At 41.6% G+C, this 17,639-nt stretch overlaps 1 protein-coding gene across 1 annotated transcript in view; it reads left to right on the top strand.

Moving 5' to 3' along the window:
- The window catches only part of cdkl5 (cyclin dependent kinase like 5), a gene marked incomplete at its 3' end in the record, with an annotated part of 36,485 nt that extends 21,625 nt beyond the window's left edge, over nt 1-14,860 (top strand). Inside the window, exons 9-20 of the mRNA XM_083912023.1 lie at nt 25-111; nt 610-690; nt 814-989; nt 2,749-3,608; nt 4,638-4,978; nt 6,388-6,489; nt 6,764-6,869; nt 8,133-8,268; nt 9,128-9,233; nt 11,400-11,561; nt 12,714-12,980; nt 14,456-14,860. Coding sequence (XP_083768149.1) covers nt 25-111; nt 610-690; nt 814-989; nt 2,749-3,608; nt 4,638-4,978; nt 6,388-6,489; nt 6,764-6,869; nt 8,133-8,268; nt 9,128-9,233; nt 11,400-11,561; nt 12,714-12,980; nt 14,456-14,860 — 2,829 coding nt within the window. The remainder of the gene's footprint in view (nt 1-24; nt 112-609; nt 691-813; nt 990-2,748; nt 3,609-4,637; nt 4,979-6,387; nt 6,490-6,763; nt 6,870-8,132; nt 8,269-9,127; nt 9,234-11,399; nt 11,562-12,713; nt 12,981-14,455) is intronic.
- Between the last annotated feature and the right edge of the window lie 2,779 nt (nt 14,861-17,639).

Raw genomic sequence — 17,639 nt, forward strand, 5'->3', positions numbered from 1 at the left:
CTTCTTTATTTTATTTGCCTCCAGCTCTTCACCATCCAGAAGGTTCTGGGGCCACTTCCTGCAGAGCAGATGAAACTCTTCTACAACAACCCTCGCTTTCATGGAATCAGGGTAGGAAACGTTTCTCTTTTATCCTTTCTTCTTTCTCCCCCTCCTCCTCCTCCTCCTTTCTCTTACCTCCTTGCCTTGTCTCTCTCTTTCTCTCTCTCTCCCTCCCTCCCTCTCTTTCGTGGCAGTGTTCCCAGCACCATGACTGAGTGGATTGCTATGACTCATGAGATAGGTGGTTGGTGTTCAGTTTAGCAGCAAGAGAAAATGTCCCAGAAGGCCGAACAAGACTTTGCGGATGTGTGTGTTTGTGTGCGTGTGAGAGATATGGTAGTTTGTTTAGTGTGATCCAGTGATAGATATCTGTGTGATCTGAACCGAGAGATATTTTCTGGCAGAAACATCTACTGTATATTGGAAAAACGTATAGTTATGTACGAAAAAGGTCAGTTTACTTTGTGTGTGTGTGTGTTTGTGTGTGTGTGTATGTGTGTGTGTGTGTGTGTGTGTGTGTGTGTGTGTGTGTGTGTGTGTGTGTGTGTGTGTGTGTGTGTGTGCCAGTTTCCCTCAGTTACTCATCCTCAGACTTTGGAGAGACGGTACCAGGGCATCTTGAGTGGTTTGATGTTGGATCTGATGAAGGTAAAAGTGAATCTATATCATGGACATGTTGTGTTATCCCATCCTTAATCTGTCCGCTTACATCCCTGTTAACCTTTGTCGATAATTTGTATTGATAAACATGTGCACGTCTCATCCCATCAGAACCTGTTGCTGCTAAACCCTACTGAGCGTTATCTGACGGAGCAGAGTTTGAACCACCCGGCCTTCCAGCCTCTGAGGCAGGCAGAGAGAGAGAGACCTTCGCCCGCGTCCCCCAACCCACCGCGCTCCTCCAAGAGGAAAACACACCACCATGGAGAGAACACAGTTCCCACAAGGTGAGATGAGACTCCTTTGTTTTGACTTCCTCTCACAGCTTCTACATGCGGTCGTCTTTCAATGGCTATTTTTTTTTATTGCACTTGGTAAACACTGGGACAAGGGCTGGATGATGTAGAGGGTATAGCTGATAAACTCTCTATCATGTCAGGGTATAGGTCATCCAAGCCTCAGGAGCTTGTGGAAAACTTTGCAGCTGTGTTTCTTGCATCGACTATGATTTATAGGATCTATATGACTAGAAACATATTTTCTGTTTCACAAAGGTTTGCTCCCCTTTAAAAATATGTTTCTTTATTACATTTATAAAGAACTGAACCTTTGAAACACTAATTTGGCTCTTCACCACCATCATCATCACATTCAGATTTTTAGTTAAAAAAAAAACAATATAACTTTAGGTGGCATTTGATTCACAGCAGTTCAGTTTTTGTGTTGCCTTCTTTTATGACATAAAACATTTTTTTAATTAACAAATCATAGAAATTAGCTATAACAGCTGCAATTATTGCATCTTGACAGACGCATTGTTTCCTGAGAGATGTCCCGTCCAAAGATAGATTTCTTAAGAGAGTGGGTGTTAAAGAGAATGAAAGATTAGGACTTTTAAGATGAAGCCTCATAAAATCGAGGATTAAAGTGGCATCTGTCAGGTGGGGGAACTCTGTCCGTCTTCAAAATATTTAACAGTTTTTTGGAAACCACATGCACCTCCCATCCCTTTCTGTAAAACAACCTTTCTTCCAAAGCAGCAGTGAAGAACACCAGGAGTTTTCATTTCACTAAATTATGACTGGTGTGTTAACTGCATGCATTATTCAGAGCACACAACTCCTAATTGCCTTCTAAATTACAATATGACAGGTTGATGACAAGCCATGTAGCATTTAAAAGGTTTTTTTCTAAATGTTGTCCTACCGCCCGATGTAGTCACTCGACTTAAAACACACTGGGGCTACATCACTTTCAGCAAACTTCACAAAGAACAATGAGGGCAAAGCGGCATCACATAAGTGTTTTAAGATAATATTCCCTGGTCCAGCTCAGCTATAAACACAAAAACATAGATCTGTCAGCACATTAGCGTTCCTTTCACTACCAAGTTTGGAACCGGCGGACAACAGATAATGTTGTTTTCACTCCATTTGTTCAACTGACTTTAGTAGTTCAGAAAAGAGACACTCAACTGCTTTTATTTCAGACGTGTGACCTTGAGGGCGGCAGTAGCTCAGTCCATAGGTGACTTGGCTGGGAACTGTAGGGTTGCTGGTTCAAGTCCCTGCGTGGACCATGTATGGAGTGTGGACTGGTGGCTGGAGAGGTGCCAGTTCATCTCCTGGGCACTGCCAAGGTGCTGTTGAGCAAGGCACCGAACCCCCAACTGCTTGGGTCGCTGGTCACTGGCAGCCCCCCTCGCTCCAACATCTCTCCTTAATTGCATGTATAGGTCCTGGTTGTGCATGTGTGTATTTTGGGCCTGTGTGTGTAACATATATAATAATAAGAGTGAAAAAAATTCATTTTCCCCGTGCGGGATAAATAAAGTAGTTCTTCTTCTTCTTCTTCTAACCACAGGCCTCGTTCATTGACTCGGCAGTGCATCGTTGACGTTTACAGGGCCGGCCGCTGTAGATTTATTTATGTGATTTATGAAACTGTCCACCAGATTCATTCACTTATTAATCAAAGGTGCCTGAACACAGTTCTGGATCACTTTTTAACCCCTGAATATAATGTCAATGTTATCTGCCCCTCCAGGAGTCACACTAAGAGCACGAGCCGTCGCTCCAACAGCAAAGAATGTTCCAGCCTTCCTCGCCATGGTGACCTCCATCACCTCGGCAACAAGAGTTTCCTGAACGGTAACAAACCGGCCCCGTCCAGTTTAAGTCCTACGCTCCACCCCAAGGCCCAGTATATGTCCCAGACCCTCAATCGTTCTGCTTCATCCAACAAAGACCTGGCTAACAACAACCTGCCACACCTCCTCAGTCCCAAAGAAGCCAAAGGCAAGACAGAGTTTGATTTCAACTTGGGACCCTCCCCAAAGCTGCCAGACCAGGGACATGGGGCGAAGTACGGCCACAGCAAACCCAGCTCCTCTCGGTCTCAGCAGCAGCAGCAGCAGCAGCAGCAGCAGCAGCAGCAGCAGCAGCAGTCCGGCCGCCACACCTTCCTGGAAGGCAAGACCAACACACTGCAGTCTGGAGCAGAGAAACAACATGGCCGACACACCCACAGCATGGCCGACTCTGCCCACGGATCCATGTCCTCCTCTTCAAAGAGTTCAGCCTCTTATCTCAGCCTGTCCAAGAGCCACAGCGGGCTAAGTGATGCCAAATCTGTAGGGAACCTCAGCGACGGTCGACTCCACCCAGATGACCCAAACTCCAACACAACAGCAGGGGTGGGGCCCGGGGCCCGCTTCTTCCCTGCCAGCTGTTTAGACCTCAACGCCCCATCGGGTCCCCAGGGGCCGCCCGGCAGTCCCTCTGCTCGACACAGTGATCGATCAGGGCACAGTCCCGCCTCTCGTAGCAGCGGAAATGTCCGCATGGAGAGCAGCACACTGGACTCCTCATCCAGACACAAATCCAGACATAAAGCTCTAGCACCAGGTAGGTTTGAGAGTCTCATTTTTCTTAAAGATTCAACTTCATTGTCCACTGAATTAAGAACGGAAAATTTTCTTTTGCTTCAGTCTTCAACCAGCAACCATTTTTTTTCAATATTATTCAAGGTTGTTCAGAGTATTTAGTTCAAACACTAGATCTCCACAGCCACCCTCACCCAACAAATCAGAAAGATTACAAACACAGACGTATCAGCTTTGACATTCACAGTCCCTACAGACAACACTTAACTGCAGTCTTATTTTAACTTTCTCGGACGAGTGTGCCACATTCATTCAGCAAACACTCCTAATTTGAGATAATACCATATGAGACTCGGCGTCTTGCACCATATGTCCTATCGAAGTCTTGCTTTTGGAGATACATAACAAGAAGTCTATCATTTTAACAGCGTCAGCAGCAGTGTAAGGCCATGTGTCCACAAAAAACTTTTTTATTTCAGCTGAAAACGGCAGGCGCTCCTCTGAAAAAGTCCAACTTTTTTTCAGCTGAGACTGGTTGTTTCTGGTTGCTATGATACATGAAACATATAGGGAGAGAGTACGTTCTATGTGATCATTTTGAGTCATTGACGGTTAGCACGCTAGTTTGTTTTGGGCTTTTTTTTACTGATCAACTGGCTGATTGTTGACCGCCCCTTACCTCCTCCAAGCAGCTCAGCTGATCAGTTGAAAAACCTGTAACGGTTGGTCTTTGTGATATTTGTCTCCTGCTCCTGTGATTGAATGGCTTGGTGCGAAGTGTCAGTGAAGAGAGCCACGCTTTACCCTAGCTTGAACCATCAGTGACCAGAAAGAAAGAAAGAAACAAAAAAAACGTATTTGACAAGAATTAAATACCTAAGATTTTTTAGTAAAAGCAGATATTTTCAAGATGTCCCACTGGCCATGGGCATTTTTCACATTTTTCACACAGTTTATAGATGAAAAGGTTGATATATATATATATATATTATATAAAATAATCAATAATGAAAATAATCGTCACCCTAATGATCTTTTCGCTCCTCTCCAGAGGAGGCCGGTGCTCCGGAGCTACTAGACCCGGGAGGAGCAGGGATGCCCTCCACTCACACTCTGCCTTCCCCACATGAGTCTTATCATTACGGTTTGGGCTACACCTCCCCCTTCTCCTCTCAACAACGGCCGCAACGCCACTCCATGTACGTGAGAAGGGAGCGCCACCGACCACACGCGATCGAGGGCGGGATGGTGGGTTTGCCTCCACCGGGGCAGGCGATACCGACACGTGCCAGTAGTCTGCAGCTCCTCTCCCCCCAACTGCAGCACCGGACCACCCTCACCGGACACTCAGTGAGCTCATCGAGGGAGGACTGCACCGATGACATGACGAGGGTTAGTGGCAGACAGTCCTGTGAGTGTGGTGCTAATAAAAGGAACCTTACATTCAAATATACTGTACAAAGAGCACATTTTTCTTATTCCCAGAGATAAAATGCCACATGTAAACAGTACATTTTCTACCAAAGCCAAAAAAAAGAAGCTTGATTTGCCGCTCAGGATAGAGTTACACAGAGTGCAGGGTCTTTTTAATAAATAAGTTATATCACACCAAAATACAAAACATTTTGAAAGTTAAAGTTAGTCAGACAAGTTAGTTGTATGGTAAGGATGTCCTCTTACCTTTTCTTAGCTGACAATTTCCGCTGTACTTTTCTCCCAAGCGAGGAACGGACACAACCGAGTCGGGGAACTTTATTTTGAAGTTCCCCGGCCCGGTCAGCTGTTTTCATAAAATACATCATACCCGGAAGAAAACAGCAGCTCTGAGGAAGGCCGGAGTACAGCCGACACTGTCAGCTAAGAAAAGGGAAGAGGACATCCTTACCATACAACTAACTTGTGATGGTTTGCAGACTAAATTTTCCTTTTTTTAAAAAATGTTTTAGGCAAAAAATAGATACATTGAAAAAAAAGAAAAAGGACTCGTGGGGTATTTGCACTTATGACCTCAGTATTTCTAAAATCCTGGCATCCATGGCAACAGCAGCATCTGTACTTTCAGTATGATTGTTGTTAGTGTCAAGAAGAATCTGACGTCTTGAAAGCACTTGTAGATAAAATAAGTTTTAACTGCATGTACGAATACGAGTAACTATTAGGTTTCTTTGTTTGATAATGTATTATTATTTTTTCTTAAATAGATCAATTTACGATCAAAAGTCAGACTGGTCACAACACATAAATACACAAAAATATCAACACTACAGTAACACAATTCCAAGAGGACATTAGTGAAGCTCTAGCTCCACATTATTAAAAAGGAAAACTATATAAATACAACTAATCAATTAACAATATCCAAATCATAAGAGATGGACACAGGCAGTAAATATACAGATTGACAGTGTGGCTAATTTCGACTTATTTTCACTATAACCTGACATTTTAACTCAATTTCTCCAGTACACAGCACAGTAGCCTCCAGGGGCCATAATGCAATGCAGCCTCAAGATGTTGATGAGTTTTTTAGGAAGTTTTGGAAAACATTTTGGTGCTAAACCATCACAGAAGGTCTCCACTTGCAACTAAAACTCACATCTGCAGATCTTGGTGGTTGTAGCAAATATTCAAACGATAGCCAAGGAATCTTTTCTTTAACGTACGTATTGAAAATGTGTGCGTATTTCACGAGGAGGTGATGCATGTGTGCAGGGACTGTCACTGTCTCACATTATCATTGTCACTGCTTCATGCTGCTTTTCCTGTCTGCTTTGACCTGCACCTGTCCGTCTTCTCAACAGAGTGAGCAGTCCCCTAAAGACATGAGCCACCCTTGTGCCCCCATCAAAGACTCTACGAGGGACAACACTGCTGCTTTTCATACACAGCGGTCTAAAAACGAGGTCCGACCCCCTGACCCCTGACCGCTGGTTTCCATAGCTTTTTCTGTTTCTACTCAGGTCAACAGCTTCACCGCACGTTGTCGCTGGTATAAATGTAACCTCACTGAAAAGATTGTCCCGTGATGTGAGCACCAGAGAATGTCATAGCTAACGATAAGAAATGAAAACAGATGAAATGAGATTATCGATCACAAATATGAAGATACTGAGGACATTGTCTGGCCCTGTCTCCATGTGTGTACTTGTGTGTCTGCATGATGCGTGTGTTTATTAGGTCCCCATGTATCACGACCCTCATGGTGAGGATGGAGGTTCCTCCAAGGAGAACCGGATGATCTTCACTGAGTCCATGCCTCGGAGAGTAGGCAGCTTCTACCGAGGTAAGGAACAGGAGCCACCGCACTGTGTGTACTGTGGCATCAGGAAAGAGAATTATTTAGGCAAAGCAAAATTATTTCTAAAGCAACTTTCAACAACAAGGCAATTCAACACTACAATTAGAAATAATTAGACAGTTAGAGAAATTGTAAAAGAAATAAAAGCCTACATAGAAGACACACAAATAGAATTTTGAAAGAATGAAATACAGTAGAGACATCACACCCTCTGTGTGTGTGTGTGTGTGTGTGTGTGTGTGTGTGTGTGTGTGTGTGTGTGTGTGTGTGTGTGTGTGTGTGTGTGTGTGTGTGTGTGTATATGTGCGTGTGTGTGTGTGTGTGCATGCGTGCGTGCGTGCGTGCGTGCGTGCGTGCGTGCGTGCGTGCGTTCGTGTACTTCTAGCACCCTTGCTTGGACCACACCCGTCTTCAAACTCAGCCATCATTTTGCAATACATTATCATCAACAAGTTCGTATCATACAAAAAGTAATGCACACAAATTTCATGATATCTTACGAAATACATGACCGGAAGTGGATCCCGACGGTTACGTTTCGTTAACCAGGAGATCAGTGGTTTTATACTATGGCATCTCATTTTAATATGTGGATTACACAAATACATACTTATCATAGGATACATAGGTTAACAGCCTGCATTTTGATGTCAACTGCACACCTGTAACTTTTCATGACTGTATCATGCCGTTGTGACGCTATTGTGTTGACAAAACCTGTCCGCAGGCGGACAGACTGAGCGCAAAATACTCAAAACCACTTCTGCGTCCTTCTACCATCACATCATATCCAGGATCACATTTACAGACTCACAAGTTCAAGTTAAACTTTATTGTCCCCGTGGGGAAATTTGTCTTGCGCAAACAATACCAGCGTCACTGTCCCGGCTGATAAATATGGTGCCTAAAAACTGCTTCTTCATGTTTATTTTTGACCCTGGGGAAGAAATCAGACATGTATAAACCATCGAGGCAGAAAAAAAACAAACCAATAAAGAGGACCCAAAGGAAAGGGTTAAAGGAGAAACATACTTAAAAGTATTAAGGGTTCTTTTTCACACACAAGTTGGGATTATTGACAACTGAAAATATCAGGTTTTTCCTTCTACACTTGCCATTTTGTATTGTGCAAAATCCAACATTGCTGAGGAATTCGGAGAATACATGAAGCATCACAGATTAATAACACCCAAGGCAGACTGTCCTCACTACTTTTAATAACTTTCTCTCCTCCTCGTGTCTCCTCAGTCCCCTCCCCCAGACCAGACAACTCCTCTTCTTTCCATGACGGCGTCGGGCAGGGTCGAGGGCCGGTCGTGCCCGTTGTACCTGTAGACCCTGTTGCCATGGTCAACCACTCCAAACGCCAGACCGCTTTTGACTGGTGAGAATTATTTATTTTTCAACATGGCTTTTTTCTTGACTGTGACTTCAGGCAGCGCTAAAATACAGCAGATGTGTACATTCAAGCTTGTGTCAAGGAAACGGAAGTTTGAAGTGTCCACATGCACAGGTCTTTCCAGCACAGATGCTTTTCTTTACCTCCTCTACAATACTATGTGCTTTGACCTCAGAGGTAGACATGGAGAAAAACGACTGTTTCTAAAATACTAACTTGCATTTATTTGTCTGTCACAACACTAGTTAAGATCCATCACGTTCACCATCACAGTCTCTAATTGACTGCATGTCAAATTATGCGACATTCATTTCATTGAGAAATGTATTTTCTCGTGTTGATGGTTAAAAAGAAGCAATAATTACTCTATTTACTGTTAAAATGACCTCTAAGGCCCTGATCAGACGGAGCGTGTTGCAAATGCGAAGCGCACTACACAGTCTTTTTTGTTGAGGACAACCCTGATCCGACAGAGTGTTGCTAGCTGCTACTAGGCAACCACCGAATCACCCGTCCTCAGCCGTTGTTTTGCTGCGCTCTGTCTGATGAGAGTCTAAGAGTACACATCTAGCAAGTGATCGAGAAACATGTGTTTATATATTCTTTTTTTTTAAACTCAATGTTTTCTGTTTTTTTTTTCATTTTCTGTTTCAAGAGCGAATAATTACTGCTGTTATTTTAGGACCAGTGTCTTTTCACAGTGTTTATAAATATTCCATTAATTACATTATCTGTACAGGTTGTGCCATAGCATATGAGACACAACTGAGAAGAAGTCACCGTTTAATCCTGAGCCTGTAATTGCAAACATGAGTCATACAGTACAAACAATGTTTCTACGCAGGACCGCGGCAGAAGCAATGGTTATGAATCCTCCAGAGCCCGCCAAAGAGAAGGAAAAACAAGGCTTCTTCAGAGCCATTAAAAAGAAAAAGAAGAAGACACAAATAGTAAGATCATTTAAATCGTTTCATCCAGCATACTTTATAAATAGTTCCTTTGGTTCAATGTGTTGTTTCCCATGTTTATAAAGTTTCTTTCAGTGTGTAAATGATGATCAATATGCTTTTCATTTGAAAATGATCTGCAGCATCGTTATCTTCTGGCCTCAGTGTTTCACGTGCACATTTAAACACTGTGAAAACAAACTTACTATGTGCATGAACACTGATATTTAGGGTGGGAGTTGTTCATATTTTATTGATACAAATGCGTTGATTCTGCTTATCTGTCCGATTCTTTATTCATTACGTTATTGACTCCTGATCAATTTTCTGTGTGGTAAAAAAGTCAGCCTACACAGGTTTTTAACGTGAACGCATCTATTTAATTATCTCTGAGTCTGAACACGATGCAGATGAAATTACTGAATATTTCTTTTTTATTTAGAATTTCAGAGGATTTTTCAAAGAAACAAATCTGCTAAGCCTGACTGCGTTTCACTAATGTTAATATAACACCAACATTTGACTGCTTCTTCCTCGCCGCCATGGCTCCTTCATGTTGCAAGTTTTGGAAGCGTAGACTCATTAGTTTGATGTAATTGTTTCGCAATAAACTGTCAGAAAAACATGCCAACATCGATAAAAGGAATTAATAAGCTCAGAGGCGTGCGATTCTGGTTCTGATTCTGATTTGTTTTTGGTTCTCAATTCCCATCCATAGTGATATTAACCACCAACATAGTTAAAGGATAATTCTGGTTTATTACAACACCTTGCTACCATGATTCCTGTTGGTAATAATAACACTAAACTCAAGTTAACTGCTAAAATCTGGAAACACGGCAACATCTCTTAAGTGAAGAAAGATGAGCCCAGAAAGAGCAGTCAGACGATCAGATTGTAAAAAAAAACGGCACAGTCAGTCAAACTTTTCACACCGCTGTCAACCGCAATGTAAAGCGTTTTTAAAAGCAGCTCCAGCAAAATCTGTGCACGTTCATATCCCTGCCGCCGTGGTCAAAACCACTTCCCCCCTGCCGGCTTCCCTCATTGAAATGACTGGAGGCGGGGAGTTACCACCCGTCAGTGTGAATGCAGCTTTATCCATAAGAGACAACAAACATGATGTATAAAATTATTACCCAGACTGTAAACATTTATCACAGTTTACAGACATGCTTCCCAGCTCATCAGTGACCTGCTGTACTGAATAAAGTTGTGCACCTTCATAAGTAGAGTTTTCATCCAAATGGAGTTCACATTTTCACAAAAGCTTCAGAAAAACTGGCAAAAAAAAACATGAATGCAGGTTTGTAGTCACTACAGTGAAGCTAGTATTAGGAGTTTGAGATAAACAGTGGTGCATACCATCACACGTCTGCAGAAGAAGAGAGTGCAAAGAAATTACGTGATTAAAAGAATGCCAGTCAAATAGCAAACAATGGAAAACATTAAGGAAAAAATGCATTCATTTTTATCTACTAATCTGAGGAAGGATGCAGTCTCCTGATGGGTCCACAGATGGGATGTTTTCAGCTGCTACCATTTTTTGTGTAATGTTTAATGACACGTTAGGCAGACCTCAGGATTGAGCTACCATTTTCTTTTTATCAATACACTTTTCGATCTCAGCCGAGTGTTTTTTTTAATTATTTTAGGTTATCAGCACAAAGGAAGTGATACAAATAAAGGTATAACAATAAAAACTACATAGATTGAGCAGGAGACGTAAGAAACATTGAAGGGCTTTTTAGCATTTCCACTCGTTTTTTTAAGAAAGAAGAAAAAAACATTTGATTATTACCAACAATTTGGTTTTACCTCCAAACAAAGTGGTTCGGATAACCTGTATGACTATCTTACCACTGATTTTCTTGTCCCACTGGACCCTTATTGAAGTCAATGTCAAAAACTTTGGATAACACAATGTAATTATAACAGACAGAAATCCAGAAATATAAAACAGAATTATCTTTTAATGCTGGCCAGAAATTCCACCCTCCTCTGATTTCTTCCCTGTTTATCTTCATAGAAATATTCACGCTGTTATTGATATCTGTTGTTAATTGGTATTTCTTTAGACGGGTGAGGATCAGGTGCTGCAGTTGTTTTTCTGTTTTGCTGTCAGTGCTTGGTGTTGAGAGTTGTGGCTGTGCGTCTTCTGCTCCACAGACGGACATGGAGGACGGGAGGAACCCCAGCATCAAGAAAAGCCTTTTCCCCCTCTTTAGCTCTAAGAATAGCTTAAAGCACAACTCAGCTGTCAAAGTCCTACCTGTAGTCGCCTCGCCTATGGTACAACACCAGCCTCCCGCGCCCTACCCTGCCTCACCAGTAATCTAACCTCAACACTACGGCTGCATGTTATCTCACTCTGCACTCACAAGAATGAAGTGGTTTGAAATCTTCTCAAGCGCTTCCTGATTGATTGATTGATTGATTGAAAAATATTCCAAATTGAAAGGATTTCAAATATGTTTTGAGTCTAATACTACTCGGTGTCTGTGCATCCATTATGTCTTCGCTATAATGTGTGTCAAATGCAGTCACCTTGTATTCATGTCGCATTGTGAGACGTGCTGTTTGTTTTGAGGTCAACACTTCTGCACGTTAACGCTCATCCTTTTCAGATAAAAACATCATCGTATCATACGAGGGCCATCAACATCTTTGACACATTTCTAAGCACATGAACCCGTACATGTATCCAAACTCATACTTCACACATTCAGCTCCGAACTGTGCTGTAGGAAGGGATAGTTCGACCTTTTGGGAAACGCTCTTATTCGCTTTCCTGCTTAGAATTAGATGAGAAGGTCGATGCCGCTCTCATGCTACATGTATACCTACGTATATCTGCTACATATGAAGCTATGGACAGCAGCTGGTTAGCTTAGCTTAGCACAAAGACTGGAACCTGGGGGAAACTGCTAGCCTGTTTCTGTCCAAAGCAAATAAAATCTTTTTAAAGTTCCACCTCTCATGTAATTAAATGATCATCGATGAATTGTTTAGGGTCAATCATAAGAGAAATGCCAAATATTATAATGACAATTTACAGTTTTTTGTAGTTTTATATTATTATTAATCTCTTTTATTTTTGAACTAATTAACTAAATTTAAAGTCCTTTCCTTGACTTATGGAAAATTATGAGATAAGCCATTAAGGACATAACAAATACATTAATAATACAAATTCAATTAAGAATAATAAAGCTGCAGATTGATAATGAAAATAATCATTGCAGCCCAACTGTAGAGTATATTATAGTCTGTGAAAACACACTCTTTTGGAGGACAGTGCATTTTCACTGATCACCATCACCACCTCCCTGTGTTTTGTCTGGTGCTGCCAGAGGGGTGCATGAAGAACCTCGTCGAGATTTGAGATGTGATTTGAGTGAGAAGTGTGATGAAAACACGTGAAGTCAGTATTTCTGGAAAGCCGGTAACGATGTCCCTGTATTTTCGATTCTGAATCGTCAGGTTCCGGGTAACGGACAAGAGCACCTGTCCCTGCAGAGGAGCTCCAAGTCGTCCTCTCACCACAGCAGCCGACGGAAAAACCGGGAGCGATCACGAGACAGAGACCGGGAGCGGGAACAGAGCCGAGACAGAGACAGAGACCGAGAGAGGGAGAGAGAACGGGAGAGAGAAAGAGAGAGAGAGAGGGAGAGAGAGAGGGAAAGAGGCAGGGAGAGAGAAAGAGTGAATGACTGGCCACAAGACAAACCAGTGGACTCACACTCTCAGGTATGTAGCCTGCGCACTGGAGACTTGAGTTTGTACTTGAAGAGTCTATATTATCAAAATGACCTTATCATAAAGTTGTGTTTTTTTTACCAAAACACCCCCAAAAGTGTCATGAAATACATACTAACCTATTATCTAGATCCATTTATCCCAGTCGACGTCTCGGGCGGCTGGAGCTGGTTACAGCTGACGTTGGAATACATATGAATACATGAATTATGTGTAAATCATGTTGCAATGTTGTTGTAATCAGAATACAGAGGCGTTCTCTGATCTGAAAATATTTAATCATTAAATTAAAACTATATTCTGTATATATACTATAAGTTTACATGCTTTTTGGCTACATGATTATTATTTTTTTTACAATAAATTGAGTTTTCTTATTTTAAAACAGTTGATAAAAGGAACATATGAGCAAAAGTAACAAACAAACAAACAAAAACAGCTCAGATCAACAAACGTATACAGACGGTTGCTAAATTTAGTCAATGTGACAGGTAAACATTTGTAAGATATTCCAAAGTTACCACCTGGATATAACTTTACACCGACCTTTAAAAGAAGAGACAACACAATAATAATAATTATATATTCATATACATCTTTCATTTTGGATTCAAAAGCATTTAATGAGTTTCAAGTCCTTCTGCAACATATGAGGGTGCAGAGCACACTGATGCCTGTTTTTATGTCTCTGTACGGGCACTTTGGGACTATCATGGATACATCCGTGACATTGGGTACATTTCATCTTTCTTTCACGTAGTATTTAAATTTATTTAAATTTAAGTTGTAGTGTCAAATCATAGCAAAAGTTATCTCAAGACACTTTCCATATAGATCAGGTCTAACACATATTTCTCCATTTACAGAGACCCAATAATTCAGAGCAATGCTTCTTTAGTTAAGGGCTAAGGCACCTATTTTAGTTTTACATTTGAGACACAGAAAACAAAGTGAGGGTTTGAAAGAATGCCTGCAATATTATTATAATTATTATTATTATTATTTGCACTCTATATACAAGTCTGAACTGGATTGCTTTTGTTCGAGTACAGATGAATATCTTTTTGGCATAACTCTAAATATCCAATTCCAGTTCCTTCTTTCATCCGACATTAATCAAAAGAGTACAATGAAATATAATAAGATGAATAATAATAAAAAAGGAGGCTGGGATGTTAAACCTGTTGCAGCTCCTTGTAGTCACTAACCAGAATTCACAAGAGTAACGTCCTCGTCAACTCACATGTTCATTATTCACACAATTCCTGCAACATTTATTATTCCTACATCTACCTTTAAGTTTTACATCTTCAGTAGGAGAGGACACGGACAGGGTGGGAAGTAAGAGGATTGAGAGACGGGCAAACATGCTGTTGGGTTTGGTCTTTTCATGGTATGATAAGAATAATATAGAAGCCTTATCCTTTATGATAATTCATCAACTGTGTCCTTTTCTCTCCTGACAGAGTCAACCACTTAAGTCACTCCGCAGGCTCCTTCACCTCTCCCCATCATCCTCAAATCAAGGACAGCCTCCTCCTCCTCCTCCAGACCTGCGCTTCCAAGCCCCGCTCCCCAACCCCCCTCAGCCCTCCTCCAAAGCCGGCTACTCCGAGGGTCGAGGTCACGCCGAGAGCAGGGGCCACTCCGGGGTGAGCAGCTCCTCCCAGGCTAAGAGCCGCAAGCCCAGCTATCCCCTCCCCGGACAGATCGAGTCCAGCTGGCACGTGTCTGCTTTACAGAGGGCAGAGGGCGCTCAGTACACCCCCGAACAGCTGGGCATCAAACCGGGGCAGAACGGACCCACTTTTACCCGAGCCTCCCGCACCAGGATGCCAAACCTCAACGACCTGAAGGAGACCGCGCTGTAAAACCTTTCCCCACAAACCACTCCGCCTCCAATACATCTCCACCATGGACGCATCTGCCAGACACAGGCATCACGGTACTGTAGTAAAAGTTTACATGAAAGCCATTTTCACTGGATCGAGTCCTCGTTCAGAAACGTAGTTATTTGTTGATGCTCATGCCTCTGAAATCTTCAAAGATTAAACGTCAAAAGGCCGAACGCAAACACAAGTCACAGTGTTGTTTAGGGAGTCAAAGACATTACAGGGCCCACTGTCTCCCGGTATGCCAGTACTGTATCAGTTGTGTGTTATTCTCTCTCTTCTTAACAAGGTCAGAACGTCAGAATAAGCAGATCTTTCCTGTCAAGGAGACGCTGCCCACGAGGCCTCTTTGCTGCCATCTTCTGCTCACAGGACACTACAGCAAAGCAACACATCAGACAGCTGCCACACCGGTGGCCAATAAACTCAAATGTTTTTCAATATTTGATAAGAAAAAAAAAAAAGATTTATATCAACATTATTTATTAAATATTTATTTGTTTTAAATTCAAGGATATAAGCTATAAATGACACAGTATGTAGGCTATATGGGAATATTATAAGGTAATGTAGAATTAAATGTGTAATTGCAAGAGCTTTAGTTTCGACACAAAGAAATGCATAGATATTTATGTGTTGATAAAACAATATGTCAAAAGGAATATTTAATAATGGTGAATGTCCTTCTTTTTTGTTCAATTTGATATGTTATTAACAGATTTCCACTTGTTATTTTTACCTTTTTTTCTGTTGGTTTCATCAAAATGTAAAGAAATATTGATGAATACTTGTCGCCTAAAGTGGGGCAAGAAATCAACCTCATGACATCAGTTTTTGACGAGTCAGGATGTTTGTGAACAGGGTTTGGTAGCAGAACAGCCAGAGTGAGACTGTTAGGCTCTGTGCTTTACATACAGTAACTGTTAGCTCATTTAATGTCCCACTCTTAGTGGGACCATTTTCAGTCCCTCAGTTCAGTTCAGTTTTATCAGAGACAGCAGCTTTCCAGCTCTGTGCTGCCACGTTGGTTTCGTCTACAGCCTTAACAGCAAGTAACCGACATCCAGACTTTAGCGACCATTGGTGATGAAAAGTTAGTTCTAAGCGTGCAGGATAGTAGAAAGGCATTCTGCATAAAGGCGTACATCACCTACAACCTTTACGATCCGAGAGGTGAAGTCTGGTGGAATTTCACATTTTCTTAATGTCAACAAATCCCATAAAAAGGCCAAAACCAACAATGAATGAAAGGAGGCCTCGGGGAAGACCAAGGACTAGGTGGAGAGATTATATCTCCACACTGGCCTGGGAACGCCTCGGGATCCCCCAGTTAGAGCTGGTTAATGTGGCCCGAGAAAGGGAAGTTTGGGGTCCCCTGCTAAAGCTGCTGCCCCCGATGAAGATGAGATGAGATGAGATGAGAACAAGTGTAGTCCATTCAAAACTGGATATATCTTATCTGTGCCATAATTATTGTCAAAAACACGTCAGTGAGCTCTGTTGCACTGGATGACATGATCCTCCATCACAATGAACATCAGCTCTGGAGTTTATTTTGAATCAATTCCACATACACCATGCTGTTGCTGTAAAATATCACTGTGTGTATAAATACGCAGCTGAAAATAGTTCCCAACAAATGCATGCTTTACTCCTGTTTCAGTAACGTTTGCTCAAAACTTCAATGCCCAGCTGTTTTAGGAAATTATTTAGACTTTCCAAAATAGTAAACTATAAATTTGTGACTCATGTTTAAAAGATTTACATCTTCATTAGAAATAATTGGTCTTGGAGTCGCATGATTGTTTGGCAAAACGGTTTAACAACTTTGCACCTTGCTGGTAGATTACTTAATTTAGATTACTTGTAGCCTTTCACATGAACGTTGTATCTGTTGCACACCCGATAGGTAAAATAATCACTGCAGTGATTATTTTCACATGTTGAAAAAATCCTGCATCAGACTATTACAAACCACTGTGCAGTGTTTTTGTATCTAATGCCCTTTTTTAAAAGCAGTCATCTCTTACTCCAACTGGACTTCCGTATACTTCGTATTTTAGAGCCTCACTTGTACCTGAAACTGTGAGCCCCCCTGTGTAGTTTTCTGCAAACACATTGTTGTGATTTGTTGACAATAAGAAACACACGGAATAACACCAGACTTATCCTTTAATGCGTGTTTACATTTTTCTGTGTGCATTTTAAAGGAGCAGTATGTAGGATTTAGTGGCGTTGCAGATTGCAGTTCCCCTCCGCTCACCCCTCCCTTTCCGAGCGAGTAACCTGCAAGTGGCCTTCGGGTAATGTAACAACAGGAAAGGCCCTCTCTAGAGCCAGTGTGTGGCGTTTGTCTGTTCTGGGCTACTGTAGAAACTCGGTGCAACATTTAGCGGGCTGCGCTGAATAGTCCCGGCTTCCTGTGTAGATATCACGGACTCATTCTGCTCATGAGAACTTAATGATTTATAGTTTCAGGTGATTTAACACTGATGAAAACACAGTTATTGATATTATAGTCTACTTCTATAACAAGAAATCCTTAAATCCTACATACCGGTCCTTTAAAAACTCTTGTTATTGTAAATGCCTTTTGTAAATCTGAATTTGGTTTTCCTACTGTATTCGCATTACAACTTTTATTTTATAATCAATAGTCATGATCAGGGACGATTTTACTTAACTAGGTTATTCATAAAAGCATTTACTTGTTGTCTCATGACCAGTAGATGAAAAAAATAATAATAATATATATATA

Source organism: Echiichthys vipera (genome assembly GCF_963691815.1).
Source record: "Echiichthys vipera genome assembly, chromosome: 1".
NCBI lineage: Eukaryota > Metazoa > Chordata > Actinopteri > Perciformes > Trachinidae > Echiichthys > Echiichthys vipera.